The 24,912-nt window shown below is 50.1% G+C and overlaps 9 protein-coding genes and 1 non-coding gene across 10 annotated transcripts; 5 read left to right on the top strand and 5 right to left on the bottom strand.

The window, feature by feature from the left end:
- Positions 1 to 196: 196 nt before the first annotated feature.
- Positions 197 to 1,259, bottom strand: AKAW2_10501S (aromatic alcohol reductase; the record flags this gene model as incomplete). Its single annotated transcript, XM_041687891.1, has 3 exons — positions 197 to 896; positions 969 to 1,150; positions 1,227 to 1,259. 3 exons carry the CDS (start codon positions 1,257 to 1,259, stop codon positions 197 to 199), a joined length of 915 nt encoding a protein of 304 aa, XP_041537221.1.
- Positions 1,260 to 2,073: 814 nt separating this feature from the next.
- Positions 2,074 to 4,074, bottom strand: pbs2 (mitogen-activated protein kinase kinase PBS2; the record flags this gene model as incomplete). Its single annotated transcript, XM_041687880.1, has 2 exons — positions 2,074 to 2,457; positions 2,518 to 4,074. The coding sequence occupies 2 exons, from the start codon at positions 4,072 to 4,074 to the stop codon at positions 2,074 to 2,076; spliced, it is 1,941 nt and encodes a 646-aa protein (XP_041537220.1).
- A 3,982-nt stretch (positions 4,075 to 8,056) lies between these two features.
- AKAW2_10499A (Auxin Efflux Carrier superfamily) lies at positions 8,057 to 9,977 on the top strand (the record flags this gene model as incomplete). Its single annotated transcript, XM_041687867.1, has 4 exons — positions 8,057 to 8,339; positions 8,399 to 8,565; positions 8,641 to 9,854; positions 9,908 to 9,977. 4 exons carry the CDS (start codon positions 8,057 to 8,059, stop codon positions 9,975 to 9,977), a joined length of 1,734 nt encoding a protein of 577 aa, XP_041537219.1.
- Positions 9,978 to 11,237: 1,260 nt separating this feature from the next.
- Positions 11,238 to 11,309, bottom strand: AKAW2_t10019S. The gene has a single exon. It is a non-coding gene; the product is annotated as a tRNA-Gln (tRNA).
- A 146-nt stretch (positions 11,310 to 11,455) lies between these two features.
- AKAW2_10498S (uncharacterized protein) lies at positions 11,456 to 13,053 on the bottom strand (the record flags this gene model as incomplete). Its single annotated transcript, XM_041687856.1, has 5 exons — positions 11,456 to 11,749; positions 11,806 to 12,223; positions 12,282 to 12,470; positions 12,522 to 12,679; positions 12,730 to 13,053. The coding sequence occupies 5 exons, from the start codon at positions 13,051 to 13,053 to the stop codon at positions 11,456 to 11,458; spliced, it is 1,383 nt and encodes a 460-aa protein (XP_041537218.1).
- Positions 13,054 to 14,667: 1,614 nt separating this feature from the next.
- On the top strand, positions 14,668 to 16,918 carry AKAW2_10497A (nonhemolytic phospholipases C family protein; the record flags this gene model as incomplete). Its single annotated transcript, XM_041687845.1, has 8 exons — positions 14,668 to 14,790; positions 14,843 to 14,925; positions 14,977 to 15,241; positions 15,290 to 15,413; positions 15,481 to 15,867; positions 15,919 to 16,029; positions 16,079 to 16,281; positions 16,337 to 16,918. The coding sequence occupies 8 exons, from the start codon at positions 14,668 to 14,670 to the stop codon at positions 16,916 to 16,918; spliced, it is 1,878 nt and encodes a 625-aa protein (XP_041537217.1).
- Positions 16,919 to 17,368: 450 nt separating this feature from the next.
- AKAW2_10496A (GNAT family N-acetyltransferase) lies at positions 17,369 to 17,821 on the top strand (the record flags this gene model as incomplete). The annotated part of the gene is made up of 1 exon (XM_041687834.1): positions 17,369 to 17,821. The coding sequence occupies one exon, from the start codon at positions 17,369 to 17,371 to the stop codon at positions 17,819 to 17,821; it is 453 nt and encodes a 150-aa protein (XP_041537216.1).
- A 1,797-nt stretch (positions 17,822 to 19,618) lies between these two features.
- On the top strand, positions 19,619 to 22,313 carry AKAW2_10495A (putative choline kinase; the record flags this gene model as incomplete). Its single annotated transcript, XM_041687823.1, has 5 exons — positions 19,619 to 19,667; positions 19,904 to 20,837; positions 20,891 to 21,410; positions 21,457 to 21,600; positions 21,651 to 22,313. The coding sequence occupies 5 exons, from the start codon at positions 19,619 to 19,621 to the stop codon at positions 22,311 to 22,313; spliced, it is 2,310 nt and encodes a 769-aa protein (XP_041537215.1).
- Positions 22,314 to 22,502: 189 nt separating this feature from the next.
- AKAW2_10494S (putative 26S proteasome-associated ubiquitin C-terminal hydrolase) lies at positions 22,503 to 23,617 on the bottom strand (the record flags this gene model as incomplete). Its single annotated transcript, XM_041687812.1, has 3 exons — positions 22,503 to 23,340; positions 23,417 to 23,511; positions 23,576 to 23,617. The coding sequence occupies 3 exons, from the start codon at positions 23,615 to 23,617 to the stop codon at positions 22,503 to 22,505; spliced, it is 975 nt and encodes a 324-aa protein (XP_041537214.1).
- An 801-nt stretch (positions 23,618 to 24,418) lies between these two features.
- On the top strand, positions 24,419 to 24,742 carry AKAW2_10493A (uncharacterized protein; the record flags this gene model as incomplete). The annotated part of the gene is made up of 1 exon (XM_041687801.1): positions 24,419 to 24,742. One exon carries the CDS (start codon positions 24,419 to 24,421, stop codon positions 24,740 to 24,742), a length of 324 nt encoding a protein of 107 aa, XP_041537213.1.
- Positions 24,743 to 24,912: the final 170 nt, after the last annotated feature.

Genomic DNA, 24,912 nt, shown 5'->3' with positions numbered 1-24,912 from the left:
ATCAACAGTACTATCCAATCACATTCCACATCATCACTCATACTATCTAATTACCGCTGAATATATACCCAACCCAGGACTGGATTTAAGGCCAATAGCATATATGCCTCAAATCATATCTCATAGACACAGAAAAGCTCTATAGTATTGTTATCTATATTCTTATACAGTCACCCCACCCACACAATATAACACCCTAACACCCCAAAACCTCCCTCACCGCACCCCTAACCTCCCCCTCATCCATAATCCTCAAACCCAGCCTCTCATTCCAATTCCAGCGCATAAACTCCCCGCCCAAATACCCCTCCCCATACATCATCAGATAATAATAATCGATAATAGCCGACATATCCCCCCTCTTCAACCTCTCCTCCGACTCCTCAATAAGTTTCTTCACCTCAACATCCTCCGGCATCCCAAAATCCACCCCTAGAACCTCAGATACAATCTTCGTCAACCCCCTCTCCGTAACCACAGCCGAGCAAACATAAACCGGCTGGTTAGCGGCAGCTTCGAAGTTAGTAGGCTCTAGTAGCTTAACAATAGCAGTAGCGATATCACTCAACAGTGAAACGGCAATTTCCTTATCACCGCCATCGTGGAAGACAGCTTTCTTGGTTATAGGGTTAGGGCCTAGGATGCCGTACTTGAGGGCCATGTCGAAGAAAGCGCCGGTGTTGAGGGAGGTCCAGGCCGTAGGGGAGGAGGTGTCTTGAATGACGGAGTTCAGGTACTGGCGGATTAGAACCTTTTCTTTGGCGATTGGGAGGTTAATGGTTAGAGGGGATTCCATCATTGTGGTGTATTCGGATGGGATGAAGCGTTTGACGGAGGCGGCGAGGCAGGCATCGATGATGATCTTCTCGGAGGTGAGTTGGGGGGAGGGGACGGCGCTGTGCAGAGGTTACTTAGTGTTTGGGGAAGGTAGATAGATATGGTGTTGCAGTAGTTAGTTATGGACGCACCTGATGACGACGTCCTGGCCGGTAAATGTAGAGATCAATTCGTCTTTGTTCTGGTAGTCGACTTTGATGACCTTGAGGCCTGCGGGGGCTGGCTTGTCCGAGTCCTTGCGCTGGATGGCGGTGACTTCGTGGCCAGCTGCTGAGAGAGCGCTTGCAATGTGGGATCCGAGGGCGCCGGTGGCCTGTAGGGTAAACTTTGTTAGATATGATGGTTGTATGGGTTGATATGCTTGTAGCAGTAGTAAGTATACGGCGTACCCCGAGAACTGAAACCTTCCTGATCGTAGTCATTTTGACCGAAGAGAAATAAGCAAATGCTCAGAGGAGACCAGCTTGATCAATCCAGAAAATTATCACAGTATTGGGAAGATACTGCAAATAGTACTACATATATCTACCACCAAAACTGATTTCACTCCTCATACTATATACTTCCTATGGTGATCGTCTTCAACGTCGATAGTTCCGAGTCGGCGTTCCGATGTGCCGACACGCCGACTTCAGGGTTGATCTCAACCCCGATTTGGGCACAGTTACTGCACTGCATCTGCATACCCACAAGTAAGTTGATAAGCAATTCCAATGGGGTTGTTAACGGGGTCGGAGTCTCGGCGTGTCATTTGTCAGCCAGCAGAATGGCATTTTCCCTGAGCCTTCGAGAAGAATATCTATAGCATTGATGGCCGTTTGCCCACTAGAGAGGACGTGATGCGACATGAATACCTACCAATTCAAGATTACGAGACAGCGGAGCCGCCAAGGAGATCAAACTCATGCGCATGCAATGTTCCACCATTGCCATCATAACATTTCTAGCTAGCTAGCGTATTATGTCTCTACATTCGTTATACATCAATAGTAAGGAGCATGAACGACGTAAGCAGCTGCATTTCATCGCTACCCTCCGAAAACAGGACTCAAACCCGGGAGATATCCAAGCTGTCAGACACACCCTAACGTGTGAGCCTCATGCGACAGCTTGGCTAGACGGCGCCAGCGCCAGCGAGTGCCATCCTCCTCACGCAGACGCATGCATGTTGAAAACAGGATGATAGCACAGAATGAAGGCCGAATCTTGTGAGAGGCCAAGGGACCAAGAGACATTTTAACATTGAGCGGAAATAGCGGAGGGGTCATCAAGGAGAGGGCTTCCAGGAACGGCATCCAGGGCGACGGCGTGTAATGCAGGCTTGCTTGCGTCTTGGATCAAGCCACGCTGGCGACGATCTAGCTGTTCCTTGACCCAGGCCGCCACTTCCTCGTCTTCCGTTACATTGGACCCACCCTCCTTCGTCGAGCCGTTTGGTGCATCATCGGCATCGGTGTTCGTGGGGGGCTGCATAAGCGACGACAGCCAGGGATGGCGAAGGAGCATGCTGTACGATGGGCGGTTGTTCGGGTTCTTATCCAAGCACGCGCGGACAAAGGAGTGTGCTTCTTCAGAGTAGCCCGTTTCAGGGAGTGTTGGCGCGTCACCATGAACGATGGCCTTTACAGATTGTCAGTATCCTGAATGACGAGGTAAGATACAAGGGAAGCAATGACTTACGTGCAACTGGCTGAAGATGTTATTGAAGGTTTCGGGCGGGTATGGATACCGGCCAATGGCACACTCGATGATGGACAAGCCCAAGCTCCAGACATCGCTCTGGACACTGTAGGTTCCGCCTCCACTTGCTCCAGACTGCTGCACACCCCCACCTGCAATGCGCTCGGGGGCCATGTAGCTCTGACAACCAATGTTTGTCTTGGCAATACTGGCAACCAGGTTGCCGCTCACACCGAAATCGCAGATTTTAACCTGTCCGCGAGAATTGACGAGGATGTTCGTGGGCTTGACATCGCGATGTATGATGTTGTGGTCGTCCTTGAGGGTCCTCAAGCCCATGACAGTGGATAATGCTACCTTGCGAAGGATGTTTTCGGGGATTCCCTCCTTGTATAGTTTGTCGATCGAGCCACCATCCATGTATTCAACGCAAATGTAGACCGCGCCTTCTTGGAAGAAAGCGCCGTAGAAGTCAATAATGAATGGGGACACACAGCGGTGGAGAATCTCCAACTCCATGATAATCTGAGCGAACTTGCTCTCGTCCAACTCCAGGCGAATCTCCTTCATCGCCATGACAACGCCAGAAAGATTACCTTCCGCCTTCACTCCGGACGTCGTAGCGGAGTCGCCATCCTCATTGCGACTTATTATCCCCCGTAATCCCATCCCAGGTTTGCGCATGTGAGGACGGCTATGGCGAACCTTGTACACCGTTCCGTAGTTACCCTTGCCTAGCTCATCCAGACGATCGACCTCGTCTAAGGAGATGCTGAAACTCTGACCTGATGAGAATTCAATACCGCCACCATGGAGGATAGCCTTGTTTTTGAAATTGAGCGTCCCCGATTTCGTATCAATGAATTCTGAATATTTGCTGAATGCGGTTTCGGTGGGAGCAGGCCCGCCGTTGGCAGGCTGCCCAGGCGACGGCGAGCCGTTCAGACCCGTAGCGTCCGATAACTTCAACCCCGGCTTCATACGTTTCGCGGCCAGACCACCGGGCTTAGGAGAGCTGCCACCGGGGGACCCATGAGGCACAGAAGACGAAGAGACCCAGTTTTTGGTACCGGGACGAACAGCGGTGGGAGGTACCCGGCCTGCAAAAGCACCTGCCAAGGGGCCATTTGCGCCTGGTGAAGGCTGTACTGATACTGGGCTGCCACCCGATGCCGCCGGAGAAGCCCGGGGCACCAAGCCAGTCGTATTGGCATGCGCCAAAGAGGGCGGGGCGCCCTGTCGAGACAATGAGAAAGCCTTCATCTTCGCTAATATATCCTGATTCAATCCCCCCGGCTGCGCGCCGCTCATTGAAGCTTGTGGACGATTCTGAGGCGTCCCAGCACCGCGTCGGGCGGCGTTGAGTTGACCTAGATGTGTCGATGACGGGGTGATTGAGGGTTTATCGAGAGTCGGGCGGAGGGAGGGTACTGAAGCGTACGATTGTGTCGTGGCGAGGGAGGGTGAGAGGTCGTCGTCGGTAGTGTCGGAGCGGTTATCCATATCTGACAGGGGTCTGGACGAGATGTCCGTGATAGGCTCCCCTTCTGTTGCCATTTTGGAGGATGTATTCGAACAGCACAATTGGTATCGGGAGCTGGAGCGCAGTGGTCCGAGAGTGCCGTCAAAACAGTCTCACGGAGGTCGGGGCACTTGGTGCATGAACGGAGAAGGGGATTGAAGAGAGGGAACGAAAGATCGGAAAGAGCGGAAAAATGAAGCTATCAAGATGTGTGAGGATAGATGGTGATAAAATTGCCAGTAGAGAGGAAGTTCAATGTTGGTGGAGCCAGAACGCTTTTCCAGAGGGGGGAAGTGGAGGAAAGGAAATCAGGTTTCGTCGACGCGGGGCACGCCTCAGGCTGTTCTCAAGCAAGCTGATAACAAGGCACAACAGGGACGGGGAGGATGGAGAACAGATGGTGCGATCCCTCGCAAAAATATTGGTCGGGCGGCTTGAACTCCGTGACCAATAAGAAGACAAAGAAAGGCAGGTAGAGAAGAGGTCAGGACTTAGTACAGTGGTAGAGGAAGAGGTACATGAAACAGACAGAGAGAGAGGGGGGAAGAGGGTCGATGACGGTACTTAGTGGGGGGTGGGAATGACAGGCAATAAAAATAACCGTGCAGAGAGACAGAGATGGATGAACGAGCTGTTAAAGGAATCGTTTGGAGGCGAAACCGGTGGGGATGGATGGGAAGGGGGGGGGGGGAAGGATAGATATGATGCAGGCTCAAAAGAAAGGAGAAGCAAGATAGAGATAGCGGCAGAGAGAGAGAAAAAGCGAGCAACGGCCGACAAGCCTCGGGAGGGAGGGAAAGGTGAGGATAGGGAAGGATAAGTTAACAGAGAAGGTTATAAGATGGGAAAGAGAGTGAAAGAGAGATTGTGATTAGTCGAGACAGATGGGGCCCAGCAAATCTGCCAGGCTTGCCTCCCGGTCGCCTCAGGCTGTCCAGTCCCCGACCGCCCAATCACACGTGCCAAACCCGGCACCTCAGGCACAAAGTCAATGTCTACGCAATACTTTATTTAATCTCGCCCTTTTTCATCTCGTCTACGCTACTCAACCCTGCCGTTCAGCTGCGGAGTGTAAATTGGCTCACGCAAGCATCCGTGGTATTCCTGAATTTTGAACGTGGCAACCAACATCGTTTCTGCCTGAATATCGCCACCCCCCGTCGGCCGATGGATCCCCGATCTTTTTACCTTAGGCCGGGGTGAACCTAACCAAAGTACGGGTCCCATTCCACGGGTTGCAGGTCAAAGAGAAATCATTCATGTAAGCTGATCATTCCATCCCGGAGATATTAACAAATAGTAGCATTACTACTACTCTACATGATTAGCCCGGGATGCCCAGGATCAGATATTGTGGCTTATGACATATGAAGCAGCTCGTTTACCACCCACCCCCTGTGTAACAGTGGTCCCCTCTCCCTCTTATCATAGCCACCACCGAGGATCGCGAGAATATTTGCCTCCTTTAAGGCAGTAGCTACCTCTGGCACAGGGATTTGAGCACCCGTCAGTTCAAAGCCCGAAATCGTTTTCGTCGACCAAATTATGGCCAACGGTCGGTGATAGAAGCCCGAGATCCATGGGGATAACGGGGTTGGTCGGCAGTAGTAGACATCATCAGTGGGTGTGCAACGCCCTATCGGAGGGGTTCCCAATCTTCAGCTGAGGATCAGATGGGGCTTGTCCTCGGCAGGAGCCACTCGCAATAACTGGCATGATTGTGTCACCGCGATGATTGCAGCAATATCCTGAGTAATAGCCACCAGTTGATCAGTCAACCATTTTTCTTATTCCCCGGCCCTGGGCGTTTTTATTTTTTGCCTCTGTCTTATCAGGGTTTCCCCAGTCTTGGCGACATATAAACGTTTCTCATTGTCGGGCTCGCACCCGGCTTCCTTCCCTGTACAGCCCCGACAACCTTGTGATGAATCAATGCCCCGAAGCATCCCAAACTCTAGGAGTGGATCCTTGCTTCTATCCCACTGCACAGTTTCAATATGTTGTTGATGCCAAGAGGGCGCTATCAGTGCTACTACTGGAGTGGATCTGCTATCCTGGGATTGAATGCGGGCCATACTGCGAAGAACTTAAAAGACTATCTTATTGGCACTCTCTGTATTGGGTGGTCGGCTTTAAGCCAGGTCTTCCGTGTACGGATGGTAGCCAACCAAAGACGAAGAAGGTACCGTTTCATCATGAAGGTTTGGTACAGTAGTAGTGCTATTCATGCTGCAATATGACGGTAGAAAAGAAGAAGTAGTAAATCTGCCCCAGAGTCTATTAATAACTTATCTGGACTACTGTAGAGTTTAAGCAAGATAGGCCCCAACATCGACCTCTGAGTCCGAAGCCAATGCAGCAGCTAGCGGTGTCGATCCTCGGCAGCGGCGGGCAGTGTCCAAGTGGGGGAGGGAGAGAGTTGCGCAATGCCGCATTGGAGGAATGAGACTCACACCACTTCCATCCCTTGTGGTTCCGGACATCTGGGGAAGGTGGCAAGGTTTCGTGGAGATCGAACCACTTGTTTCAGGTTTTCAAAAAAGACGATTGCGAAACAGATAAGGTTTCCATTTGACTTGAATGGGAGCGGAAATGTGAGCTGGAAGGAAAAGAGAAGGATAACCAGAGAAGACCGGGTGTGATATCAGCTTGCATTATCATTGGCCGCCGATCATGACATAACCGCTGTGGAAAGTTTCATCATCATGAGTTGCTTTGCTTGAAAGTTGTCGCGTCGGATATTAACTATGTGGCAGAGTAATGAACAAGAAGGGATATACCAAATAGACCAGTCATGCTTAGAATAGACACGTCTGTGGTGATATTTGCTTTTACTATACTAACTCTTTTTGTCTTTATGAGGCTTGTTAGGCTGTACTCTGGTGTAGTAGTTACACCACTCCTCCCGACTATTCCCACTATGGCCACTCAACTCGCAGAAAAGTTAACAACACGTTCCTTCTCCTTACTGAGAAGGGTTTCATTCAGCTTCTAGTAGAATTCTCGCCAAGAGAATGTCTTATCTCACGTTTAGTCTTCCGCTGAAGGGGTTCCGATGGTCGATACTTGTGTCACACTGCCAAGCATCTCGAAGGACAGGGGGAGCTGGGAAGCTCTCTCCTACCTGGTGGATATCCTGCCGTCATCCGTCGGGAGGGACAAAAGTACTAGCCCGTCCTCCAAGAGCTTGCTTTTCGATTGCTTCATATTCACTTATATTCCCGCTCTCCACGACATTTACCTTTATCTAAAAGAGCTCACTTCATGTGTCCTCATAGAACTAGAGCAGTAGTACTAATACTACTCTCCCATACTTGACTTATTTTGCCCATACTAAAAAGGTATCTAGTGGAAGGCCCCAAGCCTTGGCGAGTCTGGGCGCAGCGCGAAACTGGGCTGGGCGTTCGCCTACAAACGATTCTGATTGGCCCTTTGGGACCTTCCCGGGTCCAGAGAGTCCGGGAAAGCCTGACGATGATGTTTTGGGAATTCCTTGTAGAAGATTTCAACAGAGACAGAGAAGGCAAGACAGACAGACAGTCAAAGACTCACCGACACGATCGGCTTTGGTATTAAACCCGTCGGCGTCCCGCTTCATTCATTGGAGTCTAACTTTAGTTATCTATCTATACTATCTTGGTGTGTATACTGTTAGTGGCTTTTAAAGGGTCTGTTCTGGCCCTTAGTCCTGTACCTACGCATTAGGTTGAACTGTTTGAATCCAATCGTGCTTCCGTGCAGTGCCAACTCTAAATCCTATTCGCCTACCGCCTGCCTACCTTTGTTATCTATCGGCGTCATCATCTTCGACGGCATTATCGCCATCGTCTCTCTCTCTGTTTCTGCCCACAGGACTACCTTGTGGTTGCTTCCCGTTCGCGTCGTCATCCCCCATCATCCAAACTTCCCCTTTCACTTCCCTTTCTTCATCTTTCCTTCCCCGGATTTTTCCCTAAGAGTTAGTTGCCTGCTCTCTCTCTGCCACCCTGGCTGCCTCGTGCTTCCGCCCTTTTGTCGATGGCCATTTTTACTGCCCCTAGATCTCTTCAAAATGCCTACCCGTCAATCTCCTCTCAGTTCATGACCCAGATGGGCGCCAATCCCGCCCTCCTTCAAGATGGCAACGCCCACTCGAGCCACCCCTCGTTCCTCAACCTCGTCCTTTTGGTTTTCGAAGCTGTCCTCGAGGTCATCTGTGTGAGTTTGCCGGGCTACTTTGCTGCCAAACAGGGCATGTTCGATGCGGACGCCCAGAAGCTGGTAGCAAACCTCAACGTCACTTTATTCACGCCCTGCCTGAGTAAGTTGCTGGGTCTCTTTGGCGGTTCTTTTCAAGTTTCAGCTGACCACAACTGTTAGTCTTCACAAAGCTTGGGTCCCAGCTCACAGCAGAGAAGCTCACTGATCTGGCTATCATCCCGGCCATCTTCGTTATCCAAACTGTGGTCTCTTATTCCTGCGCCTTCATTGTTTCGCGATGTCTCCGGCTCAAGAAACGCCCTTCCAACTTTGTCGCCGCCATGGCCGTAAGTGAAATGTCCAGTGCTTTCCACATTTTATTTCTTCCCTGTCTTTTCGCTGACCCGTGGCAATCCTCCTAGGTTTTCGGAAACTCGAACTCGCTCCCTATCTCCCTTGTCATGTCCCTGTCGCAAACTCTCAAGGGTCTTCACTGGGATCGCGTCCCGAACGATAACGATGACGAAGTAGCCGCTCGCGGTATTCTATATCTGCTCATCTTCCAGCAGCTCGGACAGCTTGTGCGGTGGAGCTGGGGCTACCATGTGCTTCTTGCCCCCCGTGAACGTTACTTGGAAGAGGCAGAACCGGACCCGAATACCACCCTCATTGGACAGGGCCAGGAGCGATACACGGACAACCCGGAGCAAGTTGATCCAGATGAGCCGTTGGTGAGGACTCGAAGCTTCGATGAACAGACGCAAGCATCCGGAGCTTCGCAGGAGGACTCGGATGCATTTGCATCTGGTCAAGAAACACCCGTGACCGCACGAGACTATCCCTACTCCAAGGTGTCGTCCCATAGCGGTGGCGAGGAAGATCCCGACCGCCCGCCCCTGCTTGATGCTCCCCCTGCACCGTTCATGCCCCGACAAAGCTCCGCCGGTGATATGCTTTCATTCCCCGCTGTACAAGAGAGCTACGAGAAGAAGGGTCTGGTTGCCCGCGTCAGGGCGTCCCTTCGTCGACTCCGTAGCCGCATCGCCAGCGGATGGGCAAAAGGGACTGGGGCCATATTCCGACGGTTGCCAACGAGGATGCAGAAGGTGCTATCTGTGTGCACAGGCTGGATCGGAAGGTTCTTCCATGGGTTGTGGGAGTTCATGAACCCGCCCCTGTGGGCCATGCTTGTCTCGATCGTGGTCGCCTCGGTACCGTCGCTCCAGAGCTTGTTCTTCGACGAGGGCACCTTTGTGAGCAATTCTGTGACCCGCGCGATCAACCAGAACGGTCAGGTTGCTGTGCCGCTGATCCTCGTTGTTCTGGGAGCCAACCTTGAACGCAACACGCTTCCTAAGGAGGCGCTGGAAGATGTGGAGCACCCCAAGGAAGAGAAGAAGTTGATTGTCGCTTCTCTGGTGGCCCGCATGCTTCTTCCCACAATCATCATGGCTCCTATCCTTGCGTTGCTGGCCAAGTATGTGCCGATCAGCATTTTGGACGATCCGATCTTTATCATCGTCTGCTTCCTCCTGACTGGAGCTCCGTCGGCCCTTCAGCTGGCGCAGATTTGCCAGATCAACAATGTTTACGTTAGCGCCATGTCGAAGCTCTTGTTCCAGAGCTATGTGGTGTGGTAAGTAACATCAAGCTCGCATCCACAAATCAACCACTAATGATGAATTATAGGATCCTCCCTTCAACCCTTATCCTCGTAATGTGCGCCTTGGAGGTTGTCGAATGGGCGTCTGCCTCCTGAGATATGAAGCTTATTTTGTTCGACTGCATCGATCTATATTATTAGGGTGATCCGGCGTTTGAGTGTTCTTTTCTACTTTTTTATTTCCTTGTTCACTGTATTATTGACAGCAGTATGGATTGGCATGGATGGGAAAGATACCAGATTGGAGCGGCCTAGTGGCTGTACCCGATATGTTAGCCTAACAATGATGAATTCGAGATACTAGCACATACCTAATCCCGCTACTACATAGTAGAATCTCGGGGAAAGCCCCCAGATTCTGAAGAGCAAAGGAGCGATATGGTCAAACACCAACGACCACCACCCCCTGACTGGTTAAGAACCAAACCGCAAAGCAAAAGCGCCACAACAACCACCTTATCTACCCCTCCCCCACCCCTCACAGAATCCTAAAGTAAGGGGGCCATAATCAAGACAAATGCAGTAAGAAAGCGCGGGGCATTTCATCCAAACACCTATGATTCCCCAACTACAAAAGCAAAGTACACTAATAAAGGGATATCACCTGCCCAGGAATAAAGTTCACGGGTAGCATGCAGCGTGACTCTTTGGGGGGGAGTTGGTGCTTACCGGCTTTCCCGCTATTGGGAAGCCCGAGGATTCAGTATGAAGTAGTATGCTTATTGGTTGATGTATTACGTAGTTGCTTGCATTTCTGGTTATAGCGATATGCTGTGTAGCGTTGGTGTTGTTCTTTGTACTTCTGGTTATAGGTTCGTTTAAAAGGTGGGCTTGCGTGGTAATTAGTATTGTACTTTTGGTAGTACTACTATACTTGATACTTGCGATTAGTTCACTTTGATATAGTCGGGGATGATGGTTATACAATAAGTATTTTGTGATACTGTGGCGGTATGATATCATGGTAATGTTGAATCAGGTTATGGTGAGGTCGTGTGAGATAGTAGGTAGTTGGATGTTGTGTAGTGTAGTGTGTTCATTGTTGATCATGGGGGTATATGTGCTAGTATATTTATTGGGGAATATATATATTATGATATCAGTAGGGATATTATTATTGCTCGTTTTAGCTGCTATTATAACAACCAAGTAATAGTAATGTACTGATCTACATGTTCATCATCCTGTGCGTCTTTTATATCATAGTGGCAAAAGAGTGCTTGGTTGACGGTGGCGTCTAGGGAACAGGTTATGCTATCTAGATGAGAGTGAAAACCTGCTGAGGATAGAGAAAAAGAAAAGGAACATTGGTGTAGTAAGAAACATATGGTGTTGCGGTAAAAAGAAATGCAAAAAAGGTCGTGCCCGGGATCGAACCGGGATTGCTGGAATCAGAATCCAGAGTGATAACCATTACACTACACAACCGTATTTGTTGAAAGAGGGAACCTTATTTGGCTAAATAAAGCAAATGCAGAATGGATATGGTCTTCCACGCAACAATGTGCCCGTTTAGGTGAATGGCGTCTCTCATTGATTCGATTATATTTTATATACAGGTATATACAACTGCCTCACTCTATCTGCAACAGCATGGCCATCCCACTCGCTTGGTGCCAGATAATATGGCAATGGAATAACCAAATCCCTGGGTTATCTGCTCGGAAGCGCAAGACTGCGTGTCCGCGGCTGGGGATATAGACCGTATCCCGTAGCTGCGCGCGGGAGAGGTCATAGGGAGAATCTGTTCTTGATGAGCTAGCGGGATGTGGAGCTAGACCAGGTGGATGGGCATCTGTGAAAGGGTTGTAGGCGCCCCAACCTACGGGTGCTTGGTAGGTCCTTAGGATGTAGAAGTGGTGGCCGTGCTGTTTGATGTTAGCTTGGTTGATAACACCAACTCGACAGCGAGGAGGAAACATACCATGTGAAATGGGTGGCCACTATCGTCTAGATTATTGACTACTAGGTCGATCCATAAGTCTTTGTCTTGATCAGAGGACAGGCGACGGGAAGTAGTTGGCCCTGTTGATAGCACGAGCTGATTTTTATCCCACTTCTCGCGGGGAATGTCAATCAGTGGTGTGTCAATCTGAGGCCTCCATGAAGTTCGATTAAAGAATCCATAGGGTACGTTGTGGTTTATGGAGAGCTTTTCGATCTTAGTGTACACCACGTGGGTTTGATGCGCCTTTGCGGGGAGACCGGAGAGAAGTGACTTTCTCGTGGCGACTTCGGAGAGTGAGATCGTATTGTTTGATGAATATATACTTGACGACAGATTGTTTGGTGAATTCGTTATATCGAAAGTCTGGATAGATGCCAGAGCTGGGTTGGGGTACCTGAAGCACCTAACCGTCTGTTAGCGTAATCTGAACCATGGTACCGGGTAAGACGTACTCTTTATCTAGATCAATCGTCAACGAGCTTGGAGTTTCGTCTGGACTCGGACGGAGCATAATGTCCATACGCTGGCCCGGGTAGAGTACGCCGGCTGAATTTGAATCTTGTTGTTCGACATCAATGTTGTCCACTTGAATGAGCGTAAATTCTCGGTTCTGAAAACCTAGCGTGACTCCTGCAACGGAGCTATTTGCCTGTCAGCTATTATTTCTGATTATTGGTAGGCGCACAGCTTACCCCGTATTTACCACTCGGACTCTATACGTTGCATCTCCCTTCGCATCCAGGTATGAGACATTCATTTGTCGAAGGATACAGTCCACTGGCCGTGCAGGGACAGCCATAGAGCAATCAAAATGACCCACTCCATTGATCAGTAGTGAATCAGGGACGGGCTGTCTGGGGTTAATCGTCGTACTCAATAAGACTATATGGCAAGACTAACCTCGTTCCCAAACGACCCGGCACGCATATACCAGGAATAGACCTGATCTGCTGATCGGTGATACCAATCCCCAACTAAGAGTAGGATGTCCTTATCATAGCTGCCAAGTTCCCTTTGATCTGCACGAGCCAACAGTCCCCGAACTGTTGGCTTAGGAGAGGGTTTATGCACGATGAGCCCCCCATATAAGCCATCGACCCTGAGAAGGCCAGAGTGAGCGTGGTACCAGAATGTACCGCTTTGATCTGCGGGAATCGTGAAGTTATAGGTAAACGTGGACCCCGGAGGGATAGGACGTTGTGTCACACCAACGGCTCCATCCATGGCATCTAAATGACTTGTTAGTCAAGCAGACCAGCCTATGCCCAAGCACTTGACTTACTCTCAATATGTACTCCATGCCAATGGATGGAGATTGGTTCTTCCTCCAAATGATTGGTCACGCTTACTATCAAGCGGTCACCAGATCGTGCTTCAACCGTCGGTCCAGGAAAACGATCTAAGTTGTACATAAGTAAGTGGCTTGACGTAATAAAGAGAATAAGAATTACCATTAATCAAATAAACCCTTTTCAGCACTCCATCCGGGCGTCGATGGTCGGCAGTCACTACCCAGTCATGATGTTGCGTTGAAGGATTGCGGTATATGTGATCCTCCGGATGGAGCTCGATCAAAGGGCGCGATACATCGGGCCCATGTACCGTTGGATGTATCTGGCTATTCGAGACTCTTGATGGAATCAAGCGTTGTAGAGGGCTTGGCTGCGAAATTTGTGCCACGAATAGCAGAAGAATCAGGCCACAAATAGTAGCCGGATACAATACAATACCCCATGGCAATCGTCGTAATCGCAACGACGATGACTGCTGCGAGTTTAACAGAATACTTCCCTGTTCTTTCATCTCTTGACAGTCTGGTAGGTTGTTCTGGGTTCTTCCACATCTTCCATCAGACCCAGCATGCTTCTTCGAGCCCCATGTGTCTTTAAACCCGGATCATGACTATGAGCCATTTTGAATACATGTGGGGCCAGAAACAAAACAGTGGCTATACTGCAGAATACATGTACCTGTCAGTATGAACAGATTGAGTAAGTGATGTTCAGGTCCGCCACTGACCGATGTTTTGAAACAAGATTCAACCAAGGTTCGGCCAAACAGGTGGCTTTTGTATGGACTGCCACCCTGCCTGCTGCCAGCTTTTCAAACTCAAATTGGCCTCAAAGTTGGTTCCTGGTCAATGGGTTCAGGTACAATGCCGATATCCAGGGCCATGGCGGTGTTGATATTAGCCGATAGAGAGACTGTTGCCATTGTGGATATATCAAAAAGGTCCACCGTGAAGACCGCCACCTTTAAACCACCGCTGACTGATTATCGACGAAGAACTTAGTTGCTGAGAGTCTAGAAGGGGTGAGAGAAGGATGGAAAGGCAGAAGAATTGTTCCTGAGTAGAAAAACCAGTCGGACAGATTGCCGTTCGCTACACGTGCCCGGATAGCGGCCAACCAGATCCCCTTCCATAGAGACTCATCTTCCGCTTAGTCCTCTGTCTCTTGATGTATTCTTGTAAGCAGATGTCATAAAACTTCTGAAACATCCACCTCCATTCAAAGTGGATCAGACTTTACCCACCATAGAGGACGATCGCTCTTCGCTCTAGCGCGGCCTAAATAATGGCTCGTCGAATCCGATCTGCGATGACAAACACTATCCCAAGTTACGTCCCACTTTGGCAGATGTATTTACGACCCAGACAGTTGGAGTAGTATGGATGCGACGGAAATCATGGGTTATCAACTGTCCGGTGTTGCGGTCTTGTCTGGACCTAGACCACGCAGAGTCCCCACTTTCGCTCAAGGTTTTCGAGATATATAAAGCAGCTGGAGTGTGCCTAAAGCCACATCATACAACACTTTCAAGAGTAGCCGCTTCAAAATGTTATTGCTTGGTTCTACTGCCTTGGCTTTGCTCCTTGGGAGCAGGTCAGTTTCTGCCGGTTCACTGAAGGACATCAAGCATGTTGTGATCTTTATGCAGGAGAACCGATCATGGAATAGTGTAAGTCTACTTGAGCCCAGCAAACTTAAACAAAACTAATGACTGTGTACAGTACTTTGGCACAATGGCAGGCGTCCGAGGATTCAACGACCCAAACGTGCAGGTCAATCCAGATGGATTACCTGTTTGGTACCAGTCAGTGTGCTTTCCTATGTTTTCGAGGTCTTGTGCTGATAGTAGTATTAGACAAGTCGATCCTGACATGTCCAATGCTACGACAACCCTCCTCCCTTGGTATCTAGGTTACCAAGGAGGGAACACGACAGACGCGATCCAGTGCATGGCAGCGGGAGATAACGGTTACGAGGATAGCCATGCCTCGCTCAACGGAGGACTGAACAACCACTGGGCCCGCAATAACACCCCCTGGAGCTGGGGATATTTCAAGAGAGACGATATACCTGTTCATTATGCTATCGCTGAGGGTTGGACGACCGGCGATATGTATCAAGTATAATTCTGCTATCACGTTGTCAAAGTTATGTCTAATACCTTACAGGAGTCACAAGTAACCTCTACCAACCCAAACCGTGTTACTCTCGTCAGTGGCTCTGTGAACGTTCCTGGCGGTCCTCAAAAGCCTGATCAAGGCGGCGTTTACATTGACAACAATGTAACACCTGGTACGTCTGCACCAATGACTCATACACTGTATCATACGTTGGAACTTAGCTGACTGTTGACTTCTAGGGTGCGATAGCTATAATATCAATTGCTATCCCCTCAAGTGGAAAACAATCTTTGAAGTCTACGAAGAGGCAGGCGTCTCATGGCAGGTCTACCAGGATAAAGACAACTTTGACGACAACCCTCTGGCCCGGTTTGAGCAGTACCAGAACGCTTCGTCTTCCTCACCGCTCGTAGAGAAAGGCATGGCGTTCTTGGGATTAGAAACCTTCTATGAAGCTGCTGCCAATGGGACCCTTCCGGAAATCAGCTTTATTGTCGGCCCTGCAGAGTTGTCAGAGCACCCACCCTATATGCCCAAGGACGGTGCCTGGCTGCAGAAGAAGGTTGTGGATGCTGTGACGAGTAGCCCCAGATACGATTCTACGCTGCTCATGATAAGCTACGACGGTAAGCTACAACTTATCACCTCTTTATTAAGGGAGTCTAACGATATGATAGAATCTGGTGGTTACGGAGACCATGTCATCCCTTTCCACTCACCAGAAGGCACACCAGGTGAGTGGATAGAGGACCCTTATGGCGTTTTTGGAAAGCTATATGTTGGACCTGGTAAGTCCCGCCACCATTCCATGTCATATTATTCATGCTGACTGCTTAGGCCTTCGGGTACCTTTCTATATGGTGTCCCCGTGGACCCGTGGCAACCGTGTCTTCACTGAGAGGGCGGATCATAATTCTCAAATTCTGTTCTTGGAGCAGTGGCTTACGGCGAGGGGCTATGAGAATGTGCAGACACCAGAAATGGTTCACTGGCGCCGGGAACATATGTCCAACCTCGTCAATGCACTGGACTTAGACCATGTACGACCATCCCCTTCTGTCCACCACATTAATATCGAGCTAATCCATGAAATAGCCCGACACCAGCCTCCCAAAATTGCCAAAGGCTGAAGAGCCTGAAATGTCCTCAGGCGCTTACGTCGGCACATCCAACTGCGAAGCGACGTTCCCAGAGCCCCGTCCTCCTGTACCATATGGGAAGCAGAATGTGACAGAGTCATTGTTTTTCGAGGACGGATACAAAGAGGTTGTCGGCTACCTGACTGAGGGACGGTACCTCGTTTTCGAGAAGTCTGGATATGCGCTCACCAATATCGGAAACACAAGCAGATTAAGCAGCAGCGCAGCGCGTTCGGACCACAGTGACAAGAAACAAAGATGGGTGATTCATTATTCCAGCGGCGAAGAGAGCCAGATCTTCAAACTCTCTAGTGCACTGGATGGCAAGTGGCTTGGCCCACACGGAAGTCTGCTGCCAGCTGGTCGCCGGGGCGATGCTGCAGAAGTGAAGATTACCTTCCTGGGCAATGGTCACGGATATGGTCTGCAGTATGTCAACTCGACTGTTATCACACTGGACGGTCAAGGAGGACTGCAGATGAACTCTACCAAGCACTCCCGAGAGGGCTACAAAGTGTGGAGTGTCACCTATCACTAGAAAGTGGCTACGGACTGGAGACCAGGCAAAAGGCTAAACAATTTATTGCTGGAACTAGATTTCAGTTTCCGTTACAGTAGCTGGTCTACTACCCCTGCATTATTTGCATAGCGACATTATAGAAGATATAGAAGTGCTGACACGAATACAAGAGGCTTACATGTAACTATACTCATCATTGGACGGATGAACCACTAGCTCAAGATGACCACTTGTAGTAGCGCGTAGCTTCTTCCGAATCCGACATGGATTGAGTCACAGCCATCCCCGCAACGAGAACAGATCGCAATACATTTACTGCATTCATGGGTATCTCCACACCGAGTAAGAGAGTACTACTCACTTCTTAAGCGAATACAAACCAATCTGCTACAAAGACAAACCTTCCCAAATCAAGCCACAAGAACAAGAGATCCATCAAATCGAAGGAGAGGACGGACCAGACACAGAATGTCTACCAGTATCCGACAAGCAACGCCTGACGATCAACCCATCATCGAGGCAATCATACAAGAAGCCTTTTCTATCTACATCGCTCGCATCGGAAGGAAGCCCCAGCCGATGTTAGACGACTACACTGCACTGATCAAAGACGGAGTCGTCTACGTGATCGAGCGAGACGGTGAAATAAAGGGCACCGCCATGCTTGTCCCCCAGGAGGGCTCCCTGATAGTGGATAATCTAGCCGTCGCTGAGTCTGCACGGGGTACTGGGTTAGGTCGCAAGCTTCTGGAGTTCGCTGATGAGTCGGCTCGGTTGGCAGGCTATCACACTCTTCAGCTGCATACGAATGAGACGATGGTTGAGAATATAGCCATTTATACACGGATGGGCTATGCGGAGACACATCGGGCGGATAATAGAGGGTGGAAGCGAGTTTATATGGCGAAGCAATTGGATTGATGGGCTAAACTGGCGATGGCTATATTTTTTATGAAAAGAACGAATTTCGATTTGAATGATGAGGCATATGTCGGTTTAGCTGGCTGAGTATTTGATCAGCTACCCTCATAGAACGCCCACTGTAAGTCCTGAGCTTCTCGCCTTGGAAATGTGATCAGATTTGACCATAGTATCATATTGAGAATGAAAGTTGACCCGACCATCGTGAACACTATGAAGTGTGAGATATCATTGGACCAAAATGACGAGATCGCGCTGGAATCAGGCCGGCCTGCAGTCATGCCTGAAAAGACGGGCAGCAAGGAACACATTCCGGAGATGTGGCTTATTTCCCCTCCTCGCCAACCCCTCTTTCTTCTCTTCATCTTTTCTCTCACTTTCCCACCACCGAGACAATAAGAGTGAACAAAACCATGCCAAGTGAAGCAAAGAATGCCCGTTGCGACTGCTTTTCAAGTATGAAACTCATAGAGAGACCCTGTGCGACAAAATCTCATCCCGGCCCAATAACGGCGACAACAATTGAGGATTATCGATGGAGACACCACCATGTGGGCCTCGACCGTTGACCGTTTGTACGGAGTAAAGCAAACAAATGCTTCTTCCTGTGTCAAGATGGACTATCTATCTTCTAATCTAAGTGGCACACTCAAGGCTTTTCCCCCAATGCGACTCAATGCAGGATGCCTGATCTACACCCAGATTGATGAAACGATGCCAGTCTCTTCTACGGAGTATAAGCACGGGCGTCTACATATGATGTTCACGCTCATCATCCCGAGGTTGCGGTCAGGTTGCTTGCTGCTTATCTCCCCCCGGTGTGTGAGTGAATGATAATAACGTTTCGGTCTCCGGTCGCGACCCATACTTTGGTCCAAACAACGCCTCGGGATTGGTTTTAGTCGAGTAAGACCAGGAGGTTAGCAAACAACAGGTGTCGTGTGCCACCAGACTAGCTACAATATTCACCGTCCACATACGAGAGGTGTCCCCTTAGCAGGCTGCGTCTGTGGCGTTTCTAGCTGAGCATGGCTGAGGCAACATGGTACCTTCTTGTTGAACGATTGAATCATAGCAGCAGACCCTGGATTATTGTGGGTTTGACGGGCGGAAACTGCCAAGTCACCTGAGACACACGTTGATTCCCCGTTCCTCGATGCTCCATCATTTTCCACCTTCGCGGCTCAACCTCTACGATCGTTCTTTTTCCTTCGACAAGCCACACCACACCGTCCTTCGCCACTCAGCCATCTGTCGTCAATTTTTCGTCCGCCTTGGCCGTCACCACGTTTGTGGTCCATTCCTGGTGTGGTCTGAATTTGTTCGGCTTCAACGTCCTTGTCATTGCAAATTTCTCAAGCATTGCTTCTTAAAAGAAAAGTGACGAACGGGATCGGATTCCGACCGTATTTTCCCTCTGCTGGACCGCTACTTATCTCTGTCCCCACTTGGTCGCATTTTTTCCTCCCCTGTGTGCCCCAAATTCATTATCCCCTCCAGTTCCGTTCGCCAGTGTCAACTCCATCAATCCATCCACTATCCAGTGATTCTCTCAAAGACCACCCTGGGCCGTCCCTGAGTGTTCCAACTCCTGCGATCCGTTCTTCTCCCAGTGTACCCGCACGGACTTGGCATATAGTACGGAGGATCCCCAGCTCCAAATTCTCCGCCATTTTCCAGGTGCCGATTACGCCACGTCCAGTCGCAAAGTGATCTGCTTCCCGCACTTACGGCCTTGGATGGGTTACCAGATCACTCTTTTTGCCAATCCGACGTACTCTTCGCCATTGTCTGGACATGCCCTCAGTCACCGACCAGACCGGTCTTTCTGGTCTTGATTTTGATGGTAGGTTCCTTTCTTGGTTAACTTCCCGTCAACCCATTCCCCCTTTCCTTGGGCGCCCACAACCCCGTAGTCGTAGGTTCTCCGAGGCTCTGCTTCCGGGCCAAATGATCTCATAGCCCACTGCGACTGCTGGTATTCGATCAACCGTCCTAAACCCCTCTCTTTTGCGGTCTTTTAACCTTCCCTGTCTGGACTACCCCCTTAATTGTTGATGGATTCTGACCTGTCATCTAAAGGACCACAACCTATTCTGGGGACTGGTTTGAACGTCTCCCCCCAGAGGCATCACCACACAAATGGACACGAGTCTTCTGCGATTGGGTCAGACGGGAATGGCTTCAGACATCGTGTGCCCGCACCCAAGAAATCGGCAGCCAGGTTGCCTACTCACCAACCGGCTTCTCTAAGTAGTCAAACATCCAGCGTTATTACTGAACCCGCGCATCGCCTTGAAAAAGATGGCATGTCGAAGAATGGCGAGGAAGACCCGCAGAATAGCCTTTTCGCACAAGTCTACGAATGGCTTCAGCGCGAAAAGTCCAAACGGGGGTCTCACAAGGCTACAGATTTAGCCATGGATGGTGTCGCCAGTGATGGTGACGACGATGATGATGACGGTGCTAGCGTCCTCGTGGAAAGACCTCTATCTTCTGGTGCTGACGCCGCAATGGCACTCGACAAGCTGGAAAAGATTCTCATTCAGTACGCCACTTCACGGCAAGGAACAGACTCTGTACACCTCGCTCGACGAAATGGTCGTCGGCGTCAATACTCCAAGGGGTTGCGTAGGGGCTCTGCGTCCGAATCTGACTTTTCGGACCACGAGGCAGCCGCCCCTAGCGTGGATGCTGTGCTGGACAACTCAAAAACCCTCGCTTATAGCGGCGGTGGTGGTACAGAAGATGACGACAATGAGAACAGTGTCAATGCGAGACGTGCGAAGGATAAAGAAGCCTGGGCGCTGTTCAAGAGTGAGATCCTTCGGCTCACTCACACCATGCAGCTGAAAGGATGGCGAAAGCTTCCCATGGAACTTGCAGTTGATATGGGCGTCGTTCGACTTAGTGGTGCCTTAACCAATGCCGTATATGTAGTTACACCGCCACAGAATATCCCCGTCCCCAAGGCGGAAGATGGATCATACTCACTGGTACCCAGAAAACCCCCACCGTAAGTTCTCCTACCTGGATCAGACACATAACCCAGAAGCTAACTCTTCGTAGGAAGCTGCTGCTGCGTATCTATGGGCCACAAGTAGATCACTTGATTGACCGAGATAACGAGCTTCAAATCCTCCGCCGTCTAGGCCGAAAGAATATTGGCCCGAAGGTGTTGGGTACATTCAAAAACGGGAGGTTTGAAGAGTACTTCGAAGCTCGCCCACTCACACCCAAGGAGCTCCGCGATCCTCCGACTATGAAACAAATCGCGAAGCGAATGAGGGAACTGCACGATGGAATCGATCTCCTTGTAGATGAGAGGGAAGGAGGGCCCATGGTCTTCAAGAACTGGGATAAGTGGGTAGACCGCTGCGAGCAAGTAATCAATTGGCTGGACAAGGAGATCCGATCTGAGCACAACAAGAGCAAAGCAGCATCCGAAGCTTGGCGCCGGCGAGGCTTTGTCTGCGGTGTTCCCTGGCCCTCCTTTAGAAAGGCAGTTGAAGGATATCGTAAGTGGCTTTTGTCCAGCTGTGGAGGCATGGACGGAATAAAGCGACAGCTGGTGTTTGCACACAATGATGTAAGTGCTTTATTCCTATTCCTCAGAAACTGCGCTAATGATTTAGACTCAATATGGCAATCTGCTTCGGATGGAGCCCAGCCACGAATCACCGCTGCTTCGGCCTGAGAACGTGCATAAGCAGCTAGTTGTTATCGACTTCGAGTATGCGTCAGCTAACACTCCAGGAATCGAGTTTGCCAACCATTTCGTAAGTCGAATGTTTCTCAATGACTGGAAGTCTCTTGCTGACCCCTATAGACTGAATGGTGTTACAATTATCATGATCCGGAGCGGCCGTGGGCATGCGACACCAGCCGCTATCCGACTCCAGAGCAACAGCATCAGTTCATTGAAGCGTATCTGAGCCATCGACCCGGATTACGCGAGCAAGCCTCCCCGTCCATCACCCCTCTGATGCGAGGCCTCTCCACCAACACTTCGTCACTAGCTCCATTGAGCCTGGATGACGGTCCGGATGTGGACGTGTCTTCTCGGTTCGACATCGAGAAAGCGCACGAGGACAGCACCAGCGCTAAGATCCAGTTTTACGCGCGACAAACCAGGCTGTGGCGAGTACTCAACTCCGCGCAGTGGGTAGCCTGGGGAATCGTGCAGGCCAAGGTGCCTGGCATGGAGGAGGGTATCGCAGCAGATGAAGCCGCAGCTAAAGCCCAAAACGGTCACCATGGTACCAATGGCAATGGGGCGCATTCAGACGTGACAGCTGAACCAAACCACTCCACCGGAACTCCACCAGTCGATGCCGATGTGGACGAAGCCGAAGAGTTCGACTACCTTGGCTATGCGCAGGACCGTGCAATGTTTTTCTGGTCCGATTTACTGGCGCTGAAAATCATCCGGGAGGACGAGCTGCCCGAATCTCTGGTACAAGTGATCAAATCTCGCATGATCGACTACTAAGCCTATCTTAATAATATCTTGCCTTTTACGATTATGAGTCGGATGACATGAATGACGAAGCGATTCTTCAACAGACATCGGCCTTGCCACTGTACATAGATATGTCATAGTTATGAATCTCAACGGATTTACTAGGTAGAATCTTGATGTCCGGAGTTATGTAGACAGTATAAGATTAGGATGCATAATTTACCTCCTCATCAACTTCCTCTGCGTCTCCCCCTTCGCCTTCTCCACCCACTCCTCATACTTCCCCTCCCCCTGCTTCTCCTTCATCCCCACCACCCCCTTCAACACCTCCCCGATAAACCCCACAAAATTCGACCGTCTCAACGTATTCTCCCAAGCCCACGCCCTCCTCTTCCTCTCCTCCCTCTCCAACGCCTCCACATCCCCAATCTCCTTCGCCGTGACCCTCAAATCCCTCACCACAGCCATCAGATTAAACCTCGTCTCCCCCTCCGGATACCGCGCAATCCTCTGCCTCAACACCTCAATCACCTTCTCCGGGAACTCCTCCGCCGTACACCCTCCATGCGAAATCGGATGCGGCTGCAACCCATCCAACTCATATAATTTCCCATCAACAGGCGTGTACGCAATGAAATGGTATACATCCCCTTCCTCGTCCTGGTTATTCCGCACGGTCTCGTCGACGAATGGTGAGGCGCGCGCGAACGCGTTGTGTGCGCTCCGGATCAATTCGGAGTTGGAGAGCGCTTCGCCGCGTAGGTCCGGTGGGAATCCCGCTGTGAAGTCCTTGAAGGAGTGGAGTTCCGGGCCGATGTTGATGGGGTAGGGGTTGCTGGAGGAAGAGGAAGGGGAGGAGGAGTCGTTGTTCAGGATCACGGAGAGGATGGCTTGTGTGCCGCAGGCGTTTTGGATCGTTTGGTTCGCGAAGAAGAGGTTAGGCGATGGGTCGGTGTCGTAGGTGCCGGAGGGGGGTGAGGTCGTTGAGGATGTCGAGGTGGATGGTTGTTGCGTTTCGCGGGTCCATTTGAAGAGGAAGATTACGCCGTAGACGGGGCTGGGTTTGGGTGAGAGGTAGGTGTTAGTGGATGAGATGAGGTGAGGTGTTGGTGGAAGGTGGTATGGGGGTCTACCTTAGTGAGCGGATTGTGTCTGCGTCTAGGGAAATCAGTTCTTCGAATTGGACGTCCTTGACGCCGAGGTTCTCGATGAGGGAGGTGAAAACGCCCTGATTAATGGTTTGCTTGTTAGGTTTGCTGCTAATGTATGCTGCGATGTGCTTGGTTGCGTACCTCGTCGGACTCGATTGTGCTCCAGCCTCCGCCGTCGGCCATGGTGTGTGTTTTGGGATGAGATGCGCTGCGCAAGAGGGGTTATATATAGTATATAGTGCAGCAGGGAGGAATATAGCGACGGGGTATGATGTCTATGCTGTACTGGTGGGCAGGATGTGATGTGATGTGATGGTGGATACCTTTGGAGCTGTTGTTTGGTGATGATGCAAACAGTACACATGTGCAAACATCCTCGGTCCAAATCTACACAACAGCATGTATGTTGTAGCCTGAATAATGAGGTGTCATTTACGTGCCAGACCACTTCTATTAGTAGAGTTGAATCGTCGATCTCATGCTCTCTTGTCAACCATAAGCCCTTGGCAGCTGAAGTTCACAATGGGTTGTTCATACAAGCCAAGAAATACTATGGATTAGGCCTCCAAGGGTCTACTCAGCCTTGTCCACATTGCAGATCGATCTACCCACGCTTATCCACACTCACCAATCGACTCATGAACAGCGCAGCAGACTTCGTATATCTCCGTCTATCATTAACTTTAATGGATGGACAATGTAGTTGTTTTCAGCTTAGGCGTCAGACATCTGGAACATGTCTATTTTGGACTTACTTCGTTGGCTAACTGACTGGACGCCTTACGGGCCTAAATGTCGATCATCTAGTAAGCCTGTCTTCAGCTACAGCTACCATGGAGGAGTTGGAGGACAATATATAATCTGCAGAAATGCCCCTTGTTTTACCCCATAGACACACAAACAACCAACGGAAAATCTTCAAGCCCAATTCCACTCATCTTTAGACTCCACACCTTCCTATTCAAACCAAAGAGTATCATCACCATGCAGCTTCTCTCCATCCTCCCCATCGCAGCCTTGGCTGGTACTTCCCTCGCAGTACACTGGAACGTGACCCTCTACACCGACACCGAGTGCACCGAATACAAGTGGTCATACGCCGGGAACCAAAGTTACGGGTGTTACTCGCTTGAGACGTACAACCCAACCATTCAGTCCATCAGGGCTGAGATTCCCGACGATTGGGTTTTCGATGGAGTAAGCGGCGGCGCTTGCAATAACTTTCACACTTTCGGGGGCTCAGGGTGCTGGACTCAGGGGCAGGGTCAGGGATTCAAGTCTTTCCAGGTATACCCGCAGGCAAGCTGAAGTGATGGTGAGTGTGTATTACTTAACTTGGTGGTTTTCATGTCGCTGATTATTGCTTCTCCAGTTACCTAACGTTTATGGAATAAAAATGACTCTTTATTCATTATTTATGCTTCAATTGTATCTAGCTTTCTTGCCATGCGCTCAGCGCTAGGGCTATACTAGCCATG

This window comes from Aspergillus luchuensis, chromosome 1, assembly GCF_016861625.1.
Source record: "Aspergillus luchuensis IFO 4308 DNA, chromosome 1, nearly complete sequence".
Taxonomy (NCBI): Eukaryota; Fungi; Ascomycota; class Eurotiomycetes; order Eurotiales; family Aspergillaceae; genus Aspergillus; species Aspergillus luchuensis.
This window is presented reverse-complemented; position numbering and strand designations above follow the sequence as displayed.